Below are 18,488 nucleotides of genomic sequence, written 5' to 3' on the forward strand. Positions count from 1 at the left end.
AGATGTTAAGTGATTAACTTATTACCATTAATCACCATTTTACCCCCAACAGGATGACTAATTAATCAGAAATTATCATTTGAGTTATTTTTACATATATGAAATTGTTAAAGAAATCTCAATAGGTCACTGTTATTGTATTAAAACTACTGCTTATTATTTTGAAGCACCTATGACCTAATTATGAACTATTAAAGTGATAATGTAAAATAAAATGGATGTTCCACTAAGCCAAGTTTAGCTTTCAATTAAATTTTTTTATATTGAGTTACATTGAATTTTGAGCCATAAAGGTAATAGTAATTTTTTCTCCCCAAATACTATTTTGATTATCTAATTAATAGGTGGGATGTTTATAAAGGTACCTCCCCAGACTGTGGTATTTAATAAGAAACACTCTTCAGGGTGGGTACAAAATGCCAGTTTATTCTTAGAATGAAACAGATGATTGGTTGGTCCAATGTATATTGGACACTGTACTTCAAAGTTATACACTCAGTCACTATTATTGAGCTCATTGATGTACCATAAAAACAATTCACATATTAAACTTAATGAAGGGATGGAGGGGTGGGGGGATGGGGGGGGGGGTCTAAAAATGAATGCGGTAAAAAAGAAATACATTTACATTTGCAGGAGAAATGGAAATATTTAAAATTATATAAAGACTGGTTTTATAAGTTGTAGAAAAAGAGGAAAATTTTTATATTTAACCACAATGAAAATGCAGGGAGAACTAAATTATGTTTCTAATTTAAGCAAATTGTTGATTACTTCTTTATTAGTTGTTTTTGAAGGAAATCTTTAAAAAAAAGTTTTTAAAAAATGTTAAGAATTTTATAATTCCCATCTTAATTTGATCATTTTTATACATATGACAAAATTACATATAATTCTGATATTATTGTTTTGCTAGCACAATGTCAGTGTACAAATATCATTCAATTACAATATTTATAAGAAAATGTTTTTTCAGTCTATATTATCAGTGTTAGTAGCAAGTGAAAAACAATTTTATTTGTTCCAATATATCTCTCTGGAGTCATATTCACACAGTTAATAAAGGCCTCTATAGCGTTTCTCTACTGTGGGCAAGGACTCACCATGTCCTCCACTTCAATGATTTCTACCACAAGATCTCTGATTGACTTCACACTGTCCATGAGCTCCTCTGCTTCTGGGTCTCCAGTGTAAGTATCTTGGTCTGGAGAGCCTGAGCAGTGCAGGGTGCCTTCGCTCTCTATGGGCACCGTCTCAGGTGGAGCACTGCCCCCTACTGGAAGATCAGTGAGGATGGGGAGTCCAGGGGTGAACTCTACAGCAATGCTCTTCTCAGTCCCGGTATTCTCCACACTCTGGATCAATGCCTCACTGGCGGCACTGTCATCAGTGGGTACTGCTGAACTACAAGCAGCAGCCTGCACTGGAGTGGCTATGTCATCTTTCATCTGTGAATCCAAGGGCTCTGCAGCATTTGTAGTATTAGGCAGGGCTGTACCAATGCAAGCCTCCTCAGGGGGTGAGCTACCAGATACAGTCTCAGGTTTACAGAACTCCGAGCAAGAAGGACTTGGAGCATTAGTTATTGCATCTTCTGGAGTGCTGATATGTTGAGCCTCTGTTTTCCCTTCAGAGTCACATTCCTCTGTGAGAGGAACAGGACTTCCTACCTCCACACCTGCTGGGGGGATGAGATAGATGGCTCGGTCGGTAGCATGCCTGTGTTCAGTGGGTGTCTCTGGGTCCTCTGTTATAGTAATTTCAGGTGACGCTTGAAGACTGACTACGACTGAAGCAGCAGCTTCACTCTGAGTTCCAGCTTCAGATGAAACTTCACCCACTGCTGTCATGGCAGCCTCGTGAGTAGGTGAGGTGGCTTCACTCTGAGAACCAGCTTCAGATGAAACTTCACCCACTGCTGTCATGGCAGCCTCGTGAGTAGGTGAGGTGGCTTCACTCTGAGAACCAGCTTCAGATGAAACTTCACCCACTGCTGTCACGGCAGCCTCGTGAGTAGGTGAGGTGGCTTCACTCTGAGAACCAGCTTCAGATGAGACTTCACCTACTGCTGTTATGGTGGCCTTGTGAGTAGGTGAGGTGGCTTCATTTGTGGATGACGCCACTTCAGGTTTATCAACCAAAGCCTGGCATCCTGGTTGTGGGAAATCCATTACAGACGCATCAGGTTTGAGAGCAGTCATTTCGGGTTTAATTGAGGAAACTTCAGGAGCAGCAGGGCCACTTTGAGACATTGCCAAAGGGTCAGTTGGCGTAGTTGATTCAGCATCAGTTGGCTGAGATGACTCTGTCGTAAACTCTTGCCTCCCCTCTGCTAAAACTACCAGGCCATCCTGCGTTGGCTGACTTTCCAGACAGCTGTTGCCCACCAGTGGGGACGGGGAATTCTGCTCTGCCCTTTGAGTGACAGCGGCAGAGACGAGTACACTGGCTGGGCTGGAGGGGGCGGAGCGAGGTGGAGTGCGGCTGTCGTTCAGGCTGCACTGACTGATGCACTGGAGCTCTGTGCTGTCTACAAATAGGTTGTTCTTCTTCAGACTGGCAGCCTCCTTCACCACTGCATAGCAAGAGTACACACAGCAAGATCAGCAAGGGAAGATGATGCCACAAAATAAACTTAATGTTTTATAACCATAAAACAAAAATCAAGCCAGAACAAACAGTGAGATGCAACACTTCTGTTATTTCAAGTTACAAAAGTCGCTGTTTCTTTCTGCATTGGCAGTACACTAAAGAAGACTTTTCTCAGTTGTAAGAAAAGCATGCTTGGCATGTCTAATCTTTTAGACATATACCTCCTACTGAACCTGAACCGCACAAAAGTACCTTCTGTATGTTTATAATGTCATAGTGCAGCTCTCACTGGTCCTTCACCCCAGGAATGATTGGGGGAACAGTTTACCTTTGCTGACTTCATCGTTCAGAATTTTCAGCAGTATGTCCTCATACACATTCTCCACTTGAATGAAGTTAGTGTAATCAGCAAAGATGTACTGGTCATAGTTCTGCAGCTCCTTCAAAAAAAAAAAACCCAAAGGTTTTATTTATCCCCCTACCACCACTGTATGTGAATGAAAAGTTAAATGCCCCATGGAGACATTCATTTAGTTATTATCCAAAATGCAACAAAAAGTATTTTGTTAGTGTAGAACACAGTACTTCTGATCTAATTGGATTTTTTTCTCAAAGAGATGTACAAGTTTAACATTTTCAAATGAAAGACATATACTGTTTTGCAGCTGGGTGCCAGGTTCCTCCTGATGGCAGGGAGTGTGATGTCCACCAGGGCATCCTGGAAAATCTTCTTCCTCACTGTACTGCTGTCATAATCATATTGCTGAAAATGAAGAAAAATGCTTACTTAAAATAAGGCTATTAACTAATAGCTATTCACAGTCAAGTCTTTATTGTTAACCCTCTGCAATGTATAGACTGTTTAATTGACAAGATGGTGGTGTAAAACATGTTAGCTACGATAGGGAAGTGCACTGTGGTTACTTGCTGGGGAGCAGTCACCTTAAGCACACGGATCTTGGCTTTCTCCATGACTGATGCCAGTTTGTCAGTTTTGTCCTTTATGGCTGACTGGAGCAGCATCTCAAATGTGTATACAGCATTCTCCATCAGCTGGAAAGAGCAAAACAACCATCCAATAAACATGGCTAAAAAAATGGACATAAGTGCTTTTCTGCCTGAACTACATCATGGTGAACTACAGAGGGAGCCATATTTCCAAAAAAACCCAGGTCAGACTCTCTCTCTTAATCAGCTTTTACCACTGTCCAGATTTCACTGCTAACACTGCTAACAGAACACTGTACTAAGGTAGACGGGGAACTCAGCAGGAGACGGTCCCCAGTGCAAAGCTGCCTCGTGAGGCTCACCTGCTGCATGTGGCTTTGGGTGCTGTGCACTAGCAGCGTGGAGTTGGAGAACTTGAAGCGATTCCGGAGTTCCTGCAGCTGTTCCTTCAGCACGGTCACATGCTGGTAACAGTCCTCCAGCTGGCTATGGCCCACCTCAGCCAAAGCCTTAAAGACATGACACAGACGGTATTTATGCGTTTAGCTCATAGTGACCCTATGTTCTCCAACAAACGTCAATATTCTCCACCAAAGATCAACACTGTAATGCTATACCATTGGGTTCACATAATTCAATACTGAAGCCAAAAGAACAATTACAAACAAGGGAGAACATTCTAGAAGCTTAAGAACAATAACATATAGGTACAGCACACCAAAAAATTCACTGTTTGGTTTTTGACTGGTTATAAGATGGGTTGCCCAAGGAGGATGGATACTCTCTTGAGTGTTGGTTCTGCCAAAGTCTCCTCCTTAATTTCACCCAGGTAGTTTTTCCTTTTTTATGTCACTACTGGTTTGCTCATTAGAGATCTGGACCCAGACATTTGTAAAGCTGCTTTGTTACAACACGTGTCATGACTTTTGTTGTGTTTCCTGGTAAGTGCTGCATCAGTGTGCTCTGAGCTGCTGCTGTCATTTTGTGGCTTAAGGTGCCTAATCTCATTTTTATCTGGCCCTTGCCTTACCTTAGAGAGTTCTTCTGGAGTCCCTTCAGAGGGGAAGTCCCTGCAGACACGGGTCAACTCGGCATCCAGGCGTTGCCTCACAGACTCGAAGCCTGAGCTTACTGGCCCCATCAGCTCCTCCAGGATGGATGCCAGATATGGTACTATACTCTCGGAGCAGAACTTCATCGCTGGCTCTGAGACCAGTCCTGCAATATGCACACATGTTTAGACAGAATGGACAATCTTGAATTTACACGTTGACAACACGTGTAAATCTCTCTGTACTGATTAAGCCAACTGATAAGGGAGTTATTTGAAGAAAATATGAAATTGGTGATTCAGTTTCCTGTATTCTCTCGGAAGCACCAAGTGCAACTGATTAGGATTAACCCTCATCGACAGTCCTGATACCTATATTAAAAATCCAGCACACTTCTTTATTGAAAACATGGGAAAAACATCCAGCTTTTCAGTGGTTTGAAAATGGTTTGAATAATAAAACCACATCAACGTGGAATGTCAGACAACATGATTCTCAGTTTGAATACAGAGATAAGGTTCAAATCACCATCCACACAGGTAAGTTTTTTATACCCATGTGCCTAACAAGTTTGTTCCCCTTGAAAAAAATTATTTGTGGGAACTCCTCCATACCTTGCAGTTTGGTCTTCAGGAAGGTGCAGGAGCTGGTGATCTGATCCATGTCAGAGCGGATGAGCCCCTCCTTCTGTTTAACTGCCATGCTGCATTCTTCCTTCAGTGCCAGGAGCCCCACCCTCAACTGCTCCTGGACCAGCTCATAGGTAGCCTCCACTGTCTGAATGAAAGAAGTACCTGTCCAACACGTTCGCACTAAATACCACATCTCCCACAAACCCACCACTTCACATACACAGAACCACCTTTGTGTGATCCATCCAAAACACCTAAGGTGATCATTTATAAGGCTGCTGGCTGCTGTAACCTGTAATTGGCTTTAAGGTGGAGGAATTATATTTTATAGCATGAAACTATCAGCTACTAAACTGGGGCAAAGGTTGGCAGCTGGCCCTGTATGACAATCAAAAAAAAGTTGAGACATTGCTCCTAATGTCGAAATAACTTTCTGGGGAAGTTCTCTATGCATAGCAGACAGGCAGAGGGGCTGATCTCACTGACCGCAAACCACACACGCTTCCTCTCTGCCTTCCTCCCTCTCAGCCTGGGCAGTAGCTCCGTCTGCAGGGAAGGCAAGAGCTCCTCCATCACCAGGTTGGCCAGCACCTGCACACAAACACACACCACCACACAAAGGCGTGCTCATGATCAACTTACCAGCTTTGGGGAAGCTTTGACTCATGTTACCACGCTGCTGTCAGGAACAGGGCTGCAGTGATACAACACTGAGTCAAAAAATAAACAAGTCTGTCACCCCGCAGTGACTCCTGCAGTGTCTTGTTGGAAAGTAGTTGCAATGTTTCTGTGAGCACAATGGTGCCATAATACCCATATTAAGTCAATATAGACAGTACAGGTTTGTGACAGAGGAGAAGCATGTTCTCGAGAACTGCAGTCTACCAATATTGTTCTGTGGGGTTACAGTACAGTTAGGTATTTTCTGTACTATAAAAAATCCTTTACTTAAACTTATAAATTTAGTTCCCAGATGAAATCATCAGTTGTGCTAGCTAAGTACAAACACACAACTTATCAGTGCTGCAGTGTACCGCTGATGCCAGTGAACGATGTTCCTTCAGGGTGTAAAATGACTCCCATACAAATGTCTGTGGTGCACTCAATGACTGTCCTGGCACCATGACACTAATGTGTTTTCCAGTGACATCAGAGGGGGTGATAAAAGGGGACGAAAGGGGATCTTCCCCCATTTATGAGAGGAAAGCAGAGGTGTTTTCTGTAGCTTCCTGTGGCTATCCCTTCAATCACCTCAATCAATCGTGTAAATCAAAAAAGGATATCTACAGGATAATAACAGGGATATCAACAATACAACAGACGATACCGGTAGCCGAATAATTCTAAATAAATTATATTGCATTCCTTTTTTTTGTGTCTTTCCAGACTTGCAAATTTAAAGATGTAGTGAAAACTCAGACAGGCTGAGGGCTTTAGAAGTGTTATCACAGTCATGCCCCAGTGTTTAGCTACAAGTTACACACCATCTGCAAGTCTGTCCATCCACCTGTCTGTCAGTGAGTGCATCTGCCTGTCGACCTATCTGTCTGCATGTGTTCTGACTGTCAGTCCAATGGTCTGTTTATCTGTAACTCTATTTGTTTTTCTGGGCAAGCCCAGAACAGAACAGTCAGACATGGAAGGGAGTGAACATTATATTTCCTGTGTGGTCAAATCAGTTAGACCAAGCTGAGTGAGGAACACCTGTAGGACAGAAGGGTACATGGCCTTTCTCTCCACAAATACCTTCTCTTCACATATCTGGAATTTATCATGTACACAAATGCCTGTGCAGTAGGAGCCTCAAGGATAACTCACCTGAACATCTCTGCCCACCAACATCTCCCACGATTCATAGTGGCCTTTCTCCTGTCTGTAGAAAAGAATGGCATTCAGGAAGGCCTGGACTTCACACGTTGTCTTCTTCAGATAATCTGTAGAGAGAAAAAGAGGCAGAAAGAAGTGCAGTGAGAGAGAGAAACAGAAACAGTCTTCTGTCAGAACAGAGAATTCTGGCATAACTCACTAGTGCTGGTTGGGGAATAAACCAGAGACCATCGCATGACGATGTTTGCAGAAGCTTTTCTTTTGTGGCCACTATGATACCATAACTATGAGAAAAGGGAGGTTGAACGGAGAGGAAGATGTGTTGGAATGAGAAAGTGGGGTCAAAGGAAAGCCCTTCACCATGAGATCTGACATCATTCCCAATGGTCAGCCAATATCCCCATCTGCAAAACCGGGCAAAGGTGATGCGTAACATGCACAGTGGGAACAGTGGGCGTTTCTGTGAATTTCTGTAACTTTTTAAAACTGTTTCACTTTGAATAGCAAGCAGAGATCTTGGTATTTAGGGAATATGTCACACAAGTGCACACATAAACCACACCCCCCCAAAAAAATTTGCAAACAGCAGTTTCATTTGTGTGTGTTAACGGGTGCTACTTTGGATGCCATGACATGTAGAGCAGAGGGGAGATAACCACTAACAGCCTCCTGCCACCGAGCACAGGAAGTGCTGTTTCACTAGTGAAGATATTATTAGAGTGTTACCAAGACCACCAAAGAAAAACAGCCTTAAACCAGGTTGCTTGTCTCGATTCTCTGAGTCGTTCTACTGCTGCAAAACAGCATGTCACCGTGGCTCTGTGACTATATTAGGTGGCGTGCAGTTTTTTCTGAAGAGAAGGCCTGAGTACTGGCAAGTCCAGAGTAGTTCAGAGAAAGTCACGGCATCTCTTCAGTCAGTGTGGATTTTGAGCTATGAAGCTCTTTTTATTACTCTATTTAGCACCGTTCCTTTCCCACACGACAATAGTGTCACACTATATATATTTTATGTTATATCGTAATTGGTATCATATCAGGTGGATACTGATATTGTGAAAGGCTGCAATATGCAAATCATTCTGCACTCTGAGCTTCTTGATGCATGTCAGATGTTCCATATAAATGCTGAGGATATTGGGATAAATCATGGGTAGCAGTCACATGAGCCAAGAAACGGAGATTACTTAATAAAAAACATTAATGCAGACTGAAATTTTATCCATATCATTAACCACAGCTTAGTGACACTAATTTTAGCTATAAAAATTTTTTACTCATGCGCATTTGTGTATGTCTGTGGGTATGTGCGTGTGTGTGTGTGTGTGTGTGTGTGTGTGTGTGTGCGCGTGTGCATGTATATATGCATAAGGACAATGTGTATGTGTGTCTGGGAGAGCATTGCAAGTGAGTGCATGTGTCTGTTAATATGACAGAGCTGGTTCCAAGTGTGTCTGTCTCTGCTAGCATGAGAGAGACAGTCTCACGAGTGTGTGGATCTATTTGTGGGAGTCTCAAGTGTGTGCGTTTGTCTATTTGTGTGAGCGAGGCAGTTGTAAGTGTGTATGTACAAGTACAGGCACTCGAAGGCACTTTACCGCCGTTCTGGTGACGAATGCAGTCAGACAGGACTGACACGAAGCGGGTCTGCTTCTCCTCCTGCTGGAAGCTGAAGTAGGAGTCTCTCCTGTAGGGCAACCTCAAATACACAGGGAATGGACCCGGCACTGTCACCATGGGCGATGGAGCCTCCTCTTTGGAGCCTGTAAATGCACCCATGACAGCAGTCAGCTGAAGGTTGACATCATTGCATGTGGAGCTTGCCCTGCTCAAATGGATCTGATTAAAATGATGTAGGCTTAATAATTATCTGATGAAAACATTAAAGTTAAAGCAGTGTTACATAAACCACAGTTGGGTGACACTGCACTTAGCTATATAAAAAATGACTCTTGTGTTTTTGTTTGTTTGTTTTTTGTTTTTGTGTGTGTGTATGTGTGCACGCGCAAGGACCATGTCTTGCGTGTCTGCTAGTGTTTGAATAATGGGGAGAGCATTGCAAGTGTGTCTGTTAGTATGACAGAGCTGGTTGCAAGTGTGTCCATCTTTGCTAGCATGAGTCTCATGACTATGTGTGTCCAGTTGTGTGAGTCTCAAGTGTGCACATGTGTCCATTTGTGAAAGCAAGAGGTTTTAAGTGTATATGTGCAAACGCAGGCACTCACATTCACATAGTGTTGTGGTCCTCCATTACTTCAGTTTTACACACAGCCAGTTCTAACACAACTAGGTGAGTCCAGTTAAAGCTCTAGACATCTGTAGAGAGGTCAGAAAAACTCACTGTTCAGGTCAGGGAAGGCCTTGTCCACCAGGGCAGAATATTTATCCTCTGAGGTCAGCACAGTGCCTCCTGTCGGAAGGAGTACGTGACGCGCAGGAGCTCCTTTCGTGAAAGACTGAATGGACATAAATATTATGTAAAAAATATATCATGAGTGGTCCATAGACTTGGAAAAGTATTGCTTCCAAAATGTTATTTATTCATTGATTTACAGAGCTGTGGTTGTACCTCCTGGTTGTCGTGGAGCTCGAGGCTGTAGTCTGCACGGACCACCACGAACCTCTCCTTCCATTTGCGGCTGTCATCGTAGTGCAGCACGGAATCCTTGTATACCACATCCAAGGCCTGGCCAGCCTCCTGGGACACACGCATACACAACATCCAGTTATCCAGTTCAAACACGGCCCCACTGAATATGTTAGAAGATTAATCCAGTGTCTGATTGATTGCAGTTTCTTCTGTTGGCTGTGTAGTTAACACTTTTGTGCACTGGTTAAGCACTGGTTAAGAGTCAGTTTTGATTCAATTCAGTTAAGTTCAACTTTAGTGTCATACATATACACAGGTATATGATATAATGATATATATAGGTGTATACATATAACATATCATGCAAATCAGATAACATCAAAATAAGGAATTATTCCCCAAAAGCTCTTTGAATTTCAGGGAACCTGAATTACAGGTGTGTAGCATTAGTGGACAGGTTTAGATAAGAAGTACACATTGCTCATTAACACCTGTCCAAAAGGGTCACGATACTACATAACTCAGTGTTTCTGTTTCAACAGCTAATTCTCAAGCCCCTCAGGAGTCGATCCAGGATGTGTCAGAGCAGGAAACACACCAAGTTGTGCATTGCGACTTTAAAGTTTAAAATGTAAGTTTACACCATTTGTCAGATGCACATATTAGTGCTGTCTTCCCCAGGGAATCAAACCCATGACATGGGTGTTGCTAGCACCTTGCTTGTTACTTTGCTTTTCATGCAGCTGGAGTAGTGAGGGAAATTTCTATTAATTTAATTAATCAAATAATTGCCCAGATGTGATAAGGTATGCTTGATTCAAAACTGTATTGAAGCTTTGCTAAATCCAGACTTCTTCACAGATCTGAGAACAGCTGATTTAACTGACATGGCGGCTGCTCGTGCACCAACATACGTGATTAATTGTGCATTAACTGAGTGATTTGTTTCAATTCCACTGATCCATAAATTTGATGTATTTGTACAAGTCCACAAGATCATTAAATTAAATGAGTTCACATTAGTCAAGGAAATCACTGTCCATAATCATAATTGCTTTGAGTAAAGCCAGCTAGCAGGGTTCTGCAGTGTGGAGAACCTTCTGTTTGAGGAGTTGAGTCTGGCCTGTCTGCTGCTGCTCCACCTCATCCTGCACCTGGGAGAAGAAAGCCACACTGTACTGACTCCTATAGTGGGGGCTGAAGTTCTTCAGCTCCGCCTCCGTCCGTCCTACACACACACACACACACACACACACACGCGCGCACACGCACACGCACACGCACACGCACACACACGCACACGCACACACACGCACACGCACGCACACACACACACACACACACAGGGGAGAGGATGTGCATGTGCAATATTATCCTGCATGTGTTAAATATTTGGTCAAAAAATTTCACAGTGACTGACAAAGTGGTCATCACCACAGCAGTTACTTGACAGTGGTATGAATTTAACAAGCTGTTAAATTCTAACTCATGACTCAATCATTCAGATTGCAGAATTCAAAAATGTTTTTTATTTAATTTTATATATATATATATATATATATATATATATATATATATATATATATATATATTTTTTTTTTTTTTTTTTACATTTGTATTCTACATTATGTATCATCCTCCATGGTACTAAGAAAGCTTACCATCTTTACACCGCTGAGTAGTCCTTGAGAAAACAGTTTGAATTTTGAACTGACCATTTAAGAGACCAGAAAAGTCTTTTTTTAACCACTACATGTGCCGTTCAGAGCCAGACTCTGTGATGCATTATTGAGAAAACTGTGCACTCGACAGCCCCGCCAAAATAACATGGCACAGACTGGAACAGAGAGGCCGTGACGGTCTTATTCCACTTCCCAGTCCAACTTCAGCAATTTGGTCACAACTCTCTCTACTTGGACCTTTTCTCTTATTTCTGAATGTTCAGGGGAAAAAGAGGATAACTTAGGAATTTCTTTTTCTGCCATGGACGCCTTGCTTTTTGATGTGCTGGGAAAGGTTTATTCTGTGGTACTGGGACTGCTATATCTCATGCACCAAACTAATACTCTCTTTCTTCTTAGAAAAACGTTTTGTTGCTGTTTTCCATATCTTACTAAAAGAAAATATACCACATAAAATGTTACTGGGGTTCTTCTTCTTTAGAACATAATTTTTGTCAAAGAACTGAAACTTAAAGAGTTCTCCAAACAGAAACCCAAAAGTTGGTGCATTTGGGTCACATTGTTTCATCACATTTTCAGAGTCAGAAACTGACTATACCAGGAGGAAAGAGAATTTTCATTTGTAGTGGTTTGTCTTGAAATAAAAATTCAAACCTACAGTCTTGTGCCACCTCCCCAGCATATAATTGTTTTAACATTACTATTCCTTAGGCTTGGCTGAACCTTCTGACTGCACGGAACCCTAAAAACCATTCAGAAGACACGTTGCATTTTGTCATTTTTAAATGGCTGAATTCAGACTCTCCAACAGGAACACTGTAAGAAATGCTGTGCTATGGAAAAAGTACTGGTACTAGTAAGGAGCACCACATGCACCAAACCTCAGCACATTAGCTACAGACCGCTGGCAGTGGGACACATAATGCAGCCTTAGGACGACGTTAAACAGTTTCCAAGCGCGTGGTGGGTGTGGCAAACTCCCGAGTGCTAGGTGATAATTGGATTAAGAGGAAGCCAGCAGTGCCCTGGAGGATAGGGGGATGAGAAAGCGGTTTCCTGTGCGATTCTGTTTGGATGGTTTGCCTCCACACAGGAGCGCAGCCGTGCACACAATCACACACACACACGCACAACGAGCACACATATACACGTGCGCACATGCACTCACTCAAACACACAGCCCAATGCTGAGACTGCTGTTGAAGCAAAACAACTCAGTAAATTGTACATAGCAAGATTACTAAAACAGCCCAGCACAGCAGTGTTCTGAATCATTGGCAAAACACTTTACTCAACTGTATTAGAAAGCATCAGTAAATGAAGGGCTCATTCTTGTACAAAAACTTGCCAAATCGTCCATTAAACCCTAAATATACTTGCACCACCTTTAGCAACACAGGAAGTGATAATGCAATAATATAGTCATATGTGTTGCAATATTGCAATCCAAGCTTCTGCAAATGCATTATAACCATTTCAACTCATGTCCGGTCACACCATGTCCTGGACCCTAATCCCATTCTTTTCAGAGCTTTTAACTCTTTATTTGTGTATACAACCCAAAACAATTTATGCACTTCCTGTCCATCCCTTCACCTTACTATGACAATATATGAGTCATTAAGTTCTCTCTCAATTAGCTATCAGCGATAACTATCTCATTTTGGCAGAGGGATTTGTGGGTAATGGACATAATTGAATATAATTGCCCTGTAATTACAGCGCCACAAAATGGCAGGATGTGCTAAGATAGAGTGAGACAGGCTGCAGGCAACTACAGTCACATGGGCTGAGGTTTGGTAAATATACGTCATAATGAAGGTTAAAAAAAATGTATAAAACTTTGGTAATCCCACAGCAGTAAGTGGATGCTTACGTGAACTTGGCTGCACATAGCAGCTGAGCCATGAAAGCTGTCGCACTATTTTGATGGGACACCAAGTTACAACATGAAGATTATAGAGAAACATGCTATGGCCAAACAACAGTTCAGAGGCCAGATGTGGTCTACCTATGAACAGTGTGCAGTGTGCCCTCTCTCTCCTTTGATGCATTCAGCAGACACACATGGGTCCTGAGAGAGCCCTCCATACTGTAGCCTACTAACAAAACACAGCTGAGTATTTGCTGCCCGGAGTCACTGAGAGCACAATGGCTGCACACACATCTGGAGCGAGACTTTAGTGTCAAACTGCTCTGTGTCCTGCATCCTGAAGTGTGCATGCTCACACACACACACACACACACACACACACACACACACACACACAGAGGGTTTTATATGGCATCATGATATGTAGTGTCTATTGCAAGCGCAGTGGATATCCTGACAAAGGTGGGTGTCTGGGGTTGTGCTTTTGAAGCTGTGTGTGCTTCTTGTCCTTCACGTGCAGCTCTGTGTGTGTGTGTGTGTGTGTGTGGGTGTGTGTGTGTACATGCAGTCTGAGGCTTCTGCAGGGGAAGATGATAGAGTGACAACTAGAGAAGGGTAGTAAAAATGTAAAAATGAATAGCACACAACCTGTTGAAAGACCTCTGGCTCTTGTACAAAACCATGTGGCAACATCATTCATCCTACATCACTAGTGCAAGGGACAAACCCATTGCTCCAAATCCTAACTTACTGTCTGTGACTTCCTGACCTGGTTTTGCATTAGCTGCAGCTCTCTATGCTAACTGTTATATTAGAAGGAGCTGGAGCTGCACTTTTGCAAAGTAATTATCGCATGAGGTAATTTCCTGTAGCAAGCCCCAAAGCAAAGCTGGGTTGCTCTGAGGCAACTGGGAAATTCACCAGCTCCTGCCGCGTGAGATCCACATCCTACACTTATGCTACTGCCATTTACTTCAGTACATGTGGGACATGTTTCTCCCGCTCTGGACCTGCAACAGTTCAGTTACTGCAGCCTGGTCCTTAAACAAACTACGAAATGCCAACCATGAGGCAAGCCTCGGCAACTGTCAAACAAACTTCTAACTGCTCATTTACTTGTGAGTAAATGTAATCAAAGTGTGCTGTTTTAACATTGTTGAAACAATTAACATTGGCCAAATTACTGCATTAAAAACTACCATGCCTTGATTTATTACATGTTTTTACCAAATAACACTGACACTGGGAAGACCTGAAACACTGCCCATATCAGTGAGATCATCACTGGCAACCCCTTAAGTAACTTTCCAGTATGCAGATGCATTCTTTAACTGAATGCTATTTCTTTAACTGAAGTGTTATGAGACTTTCCTCAATAAGGGCATTATTTATGAACAATATTTTGAAGGACCTTGCAGCTGATGGCAGTGACCCTGCAGCTGATGGCATGTTAGTTTTACAATTTAATGGTATCAGAGTAGAGGTGGAAGGCCTGGCTTGGTGGTTTAGCTGGCATACTCAGTAGAGCGTGTTTTCCCCATCTCCCATGAAGATGTAAAGTCTGAGACCCCCACTGAGAGACAGCGAGAGCTCCCAAGCCTGCATATCCAACTGGGATATCTATTCCCTCTGTCTGACATACCATAACTAAATGGAAGAAAGATTTATGGCACTTAATAAGTTAGAGAGAGAGAGAAACAGAGGGGCGAGAGAGAGAGAGAGAGAGAGAGAGAAAGACAGACTCTCTTTCTCTGTCTCTCTCTCGCCTCTGTTTCTCTCACTGATGTTAAAGAATCTACTGCGTTGGAATCAATTCTATTAAAGAGCATGAAGAAAGTAATGTTTGGATCTATGATTCCATTCTCTGGAGTACCTCTCAGTAATCGAAAAACTAAGAATGACTGCTAATATACAGAACTAGAGACAATTAGAGGCATGACCTTTAATGTCAGTCTATCAGTTCTGACATGTACTTCACATATTTCACAGGAAGGTAAGCAGAATAAGAAGACCCAAACATTTGTTTATAAAAGCTTCTGAAATTATAATGTTCTCAGCTAACAGAGGAAAATTTCAACCCCTTACCATATGGAAAGGTGGCAAGGAGAGCATGCCACTGATGGAAACACAAATATCTCACATGTGTGTATTTCTCACAGCGAGGAGGTGGGGAGGGATTTGAGACTTGGGTGAAAACAGGCTTTCAACAGTCAGGGACGTGCTCCCTGGGCCCGAACGCATGCCAAAAAAGAGGGCCTCTCTCCCTGAGCGACCTTGAAACACACACTGAAAAAACTGAAAAACACCAGAATAACTCAAAATGCCAGTTCCTAATGAGGCAGGCCACATTATACAGCCCAAAAATGAGAGGTGGTCTCTTTGTGGGATGGTAATATATGGGGATTTGAACCACAGAGACATCAGACTACAGAGTCGTTTTTGCTTATAGGCAGAACAGGCATCTTAAATCATTAGATGCAACTCTTCAAATGCTATGTATTCCTTTGCGGCTAAATGAAAAAGACAACAATATTACGGGTGGCTATACAAATTAATGGATTAATTAATGGATTTCTGAAATGATAAACATATAGCAGATTCTGAAATTGAAGGGTAGTTACATGACATACTGCCTATTGTAACAGTTAAATCATAGATTCAGACATTTCTTTTAAAGTGCTCATATTGAAAACATGATGATTTCCCTTCAACCAGAGTCCAGTAGATACCTCTACTGGGAGCATGCCCCAGGGAGCATTACCAGACTGAACGGCAAAAACAGCTGGATAACAAATGTGCCAACTGAAAACTTTCAGAAGTGACTTTCACAGTCACCTTAGCAAGGTACCAAAAGATGACGGTGATGATGGATAACATCAGCCTTACTCTCGGGCGACCCATAACTTTACTCATTATTAAAGTATGGTGCTACATCTGTTAAGCCTCCTTTCAGCCACATTTATGGCATTTGGGCAAAACTCCCACCCAGAGTGACTTACGTATTTATCAATGTGACAGTCCATATATTCCTTGGGAACTGAACCCATGACCTTGGAACTACCAGCACTATGTACTCTACCAGGTCAGCTACAGGACTTTTTTTTTTCTGGAGTGACCCATAGCTACAGACCAGAACAAATTGGTAATGACTAAATAACTCCAAGAACTACACTGAAGTGATTCAGAACTTAGAAAAAACAGTTGAGCTCCACAACATCATTATTACTTAGTTGTCTAACAAAGTATTATCTATCAGTGGCCAATTAACCAGACTAATAATCATAAAGATTTGTCTTTAGGAAAAACTCCTGCCTAGATATAGCCAAAGAAAGGCAAATCTCACCATGTTACATCTCACCATTTGAGAAACCACCCAAGCTCCATCCCAGCCATGTCCCAAGCACAACTGATGCCAATAAACCATGACATCATTCAGGGAGTTGAGTGGAAAGATAATTGGGTGTGGTGTAGTGTGTCCCCTTAATTAATAGCACATTCTAGTTGCATTTCACTACGATGGTGTTGCAGTGGTTCCTAGCATATGCTACTTCAGTCAGTGCCATAGCAGTTCTAGACTATGACCGAGTATGAACATGGCATCTGGATGCCTCCATCCTAGATGGAAAAATAATAATAAGCTGCAGAATAACTAAATCGAGGTTCATGGGTATTGGTACAAAGCATTTATGGCATTCCACAGTACTCCATGGTCTTTGAGGTGTTGACACAAATCTGTACATGTCTGTATCCAGGAACTGCTCAGAGCAAACATATATGCCATGCTTGAGAAAAGCTGAGGGTGTTTGGCAAATAGCCTGCATCTTCAGAGCACAAGGAGCTAATTCACTCCAACACTGAGGGCCACCTTTATTTCATGGCAAACCACATTCTTCCAATTGCTTACTCTGGTCCTCAAAGATGTGATGTCATGTTCTATTACCAATGTGTGATACTAAGGGTGTTGCTCCTTACAACTAACACTATACCCAGACCACTGAAGCCTCATTATATAATGCTTTACATAATTTCATTGTAGGCAAGAGGATGTAAAATATTCCACTGATGGAGCTGAACAATCCAGAGAGGTGAATAAAGGAATTGGCTTCCTTTTCAGTCCAGCACTTGCTCCAGACATTCCAGATGAGCAGGCAGGAAAACAGTCCTTTGGAGCAGCTATGCTCCCAGTCACACAGGAAGGAAGTGCAGTCACCTCAGCTTGCACTAAAACCATTCATACCCTGAATGCTTTGTACCCTGATTTATTGGTGTGTGGAATAGTTTATGATTTTGCAAATATGCACATTTTTCCAATTCTGCATAAATGTTGATCTATACCACAGAAAATCTATTCTAGGACTACTGTGTTAAAGAGACAGCATCCAAAAGATATGGCTTTATATTACAATGGACTGACTGGAGGAGAGAGTAAGTGAGGGTAGGGAGGAATGAGAAGGTGGGGGTGGAAGTGCTATGCGTGCAAATGTCAAACGAAATAAGACAGTAATCAAGATAAATTGGTCGGTTTTAAAGAAGTCATCCAAAATTCTGCCTCAGTCACTTAGAGTAAATCTGTTTCCATATATGCTCAGTGCACTGACATATCCCTTCCAAAGCATTTAGACACATAATACAGGGAACTCCTCGAAACAAACATAACGTAAATGACAAGGTAAGAGAAAGTAGTGGCATTAAAAGGACACATTGTCAGTCCCTGCAGTGACTCATTTAACCGTTATATCACTGTCTACAAACTTCAGATATTTAAGAACTCGGAGCATACCTCTAATGTAGTTAGATTTACTTTCGTCTAAAAGACTGGAGGAAGATACTCCCATTTTGAAGAATGGTTTCTCTTAACGGTTCCGTGTGTGTCCTTTGCTTCCGTTAGATCGATTTTATTCCAGTCAGTAATTCTAGAGCGCTCCGCTTGCCGTGACTCTAAAGAAATGACTGCCGAACAGAAAAGCGCAAATAATGTGATGCTTCTCAAACTTCCTTAGACTTCGCAAACTACAGCGCCGCCTGGTCACCACTTCATCTCTGAAGGAGACTCTCGTTTTAATTAAAAAAAAATTAATTTATGCCTGATAGATTGGACTAAAATATTTTTACGGGCAAAGGTTTTCAACCTTAGGCTTTTAACATCTTCAAACTCATATAAAATGCGAATTTTCGCGGATTTTACACAGGCAGTAATTATCTTATTAGACTACACAGATATCGGTAACTTAAAATATATATTTATTATAATAAATGATTTAGGTCAATGAAATTATTTTAAATTGTATCTAC

General features: G+C 42.0%; 1 protein-coding gene across 1 annotated transcript; it reads right to left on the reverse strand.

Annotated features, from left to right (window-relative positions):
- Positions 1 to 405: 405 nt before the first annotated feature.
- niban1b (niban apoptosis regulator 1b) lies at positions 406 to 18,145 on the reverse strand. Its single transcript, XM_027028170.3, has 14 exons — positions 17,977 to 18,145; positions 10,739 to 10,869; positions 9,621 to 9,749; positions 9,393 to 9,507; positions 8,650 to 8,814; positions 7,043 to 7,158; positions 5,711 to 5,815; positions 5,207 to 5,369; positions 4,571 to 4,758; positions 3,903 to 4,049; positions 3,535 to 3,645; positions 3,248 to 3,355; positions 2,921 to 3,032; positions 406 to 2,575 (listed from the first exon to the last, which is right to left on the reverse strand). Exons 1-14 carry the CDS (start codon positions 18,029 to 18,031, stop codon positions 1,083 to 1,085), a joined length of 3,138 nt encoding a protein of 1,045 aa, XP_026883971.2. The 5' UTR covers positions 18,032 to 18,145; the 3' UTR covers positions 406 to 1,082.
- Positions 18,146 to 18,488: the final 343 nt, after the last annotated feature.

The sequence above is a fragment of the Electrophorus electricus genome, chromosome 17 (assembly GCF_041902795.1).
Source record: "Electrophorus electricus isolate QZ-2024a chromosome 17, ASM4190279v1, whole genome shotgun sequence".
NCBI lineage: Eukaryota > Metazoa > Chordata > Actinopteri > Gymnotiformes > Gymnotidae > Electrophorus > Electrophorus electricus.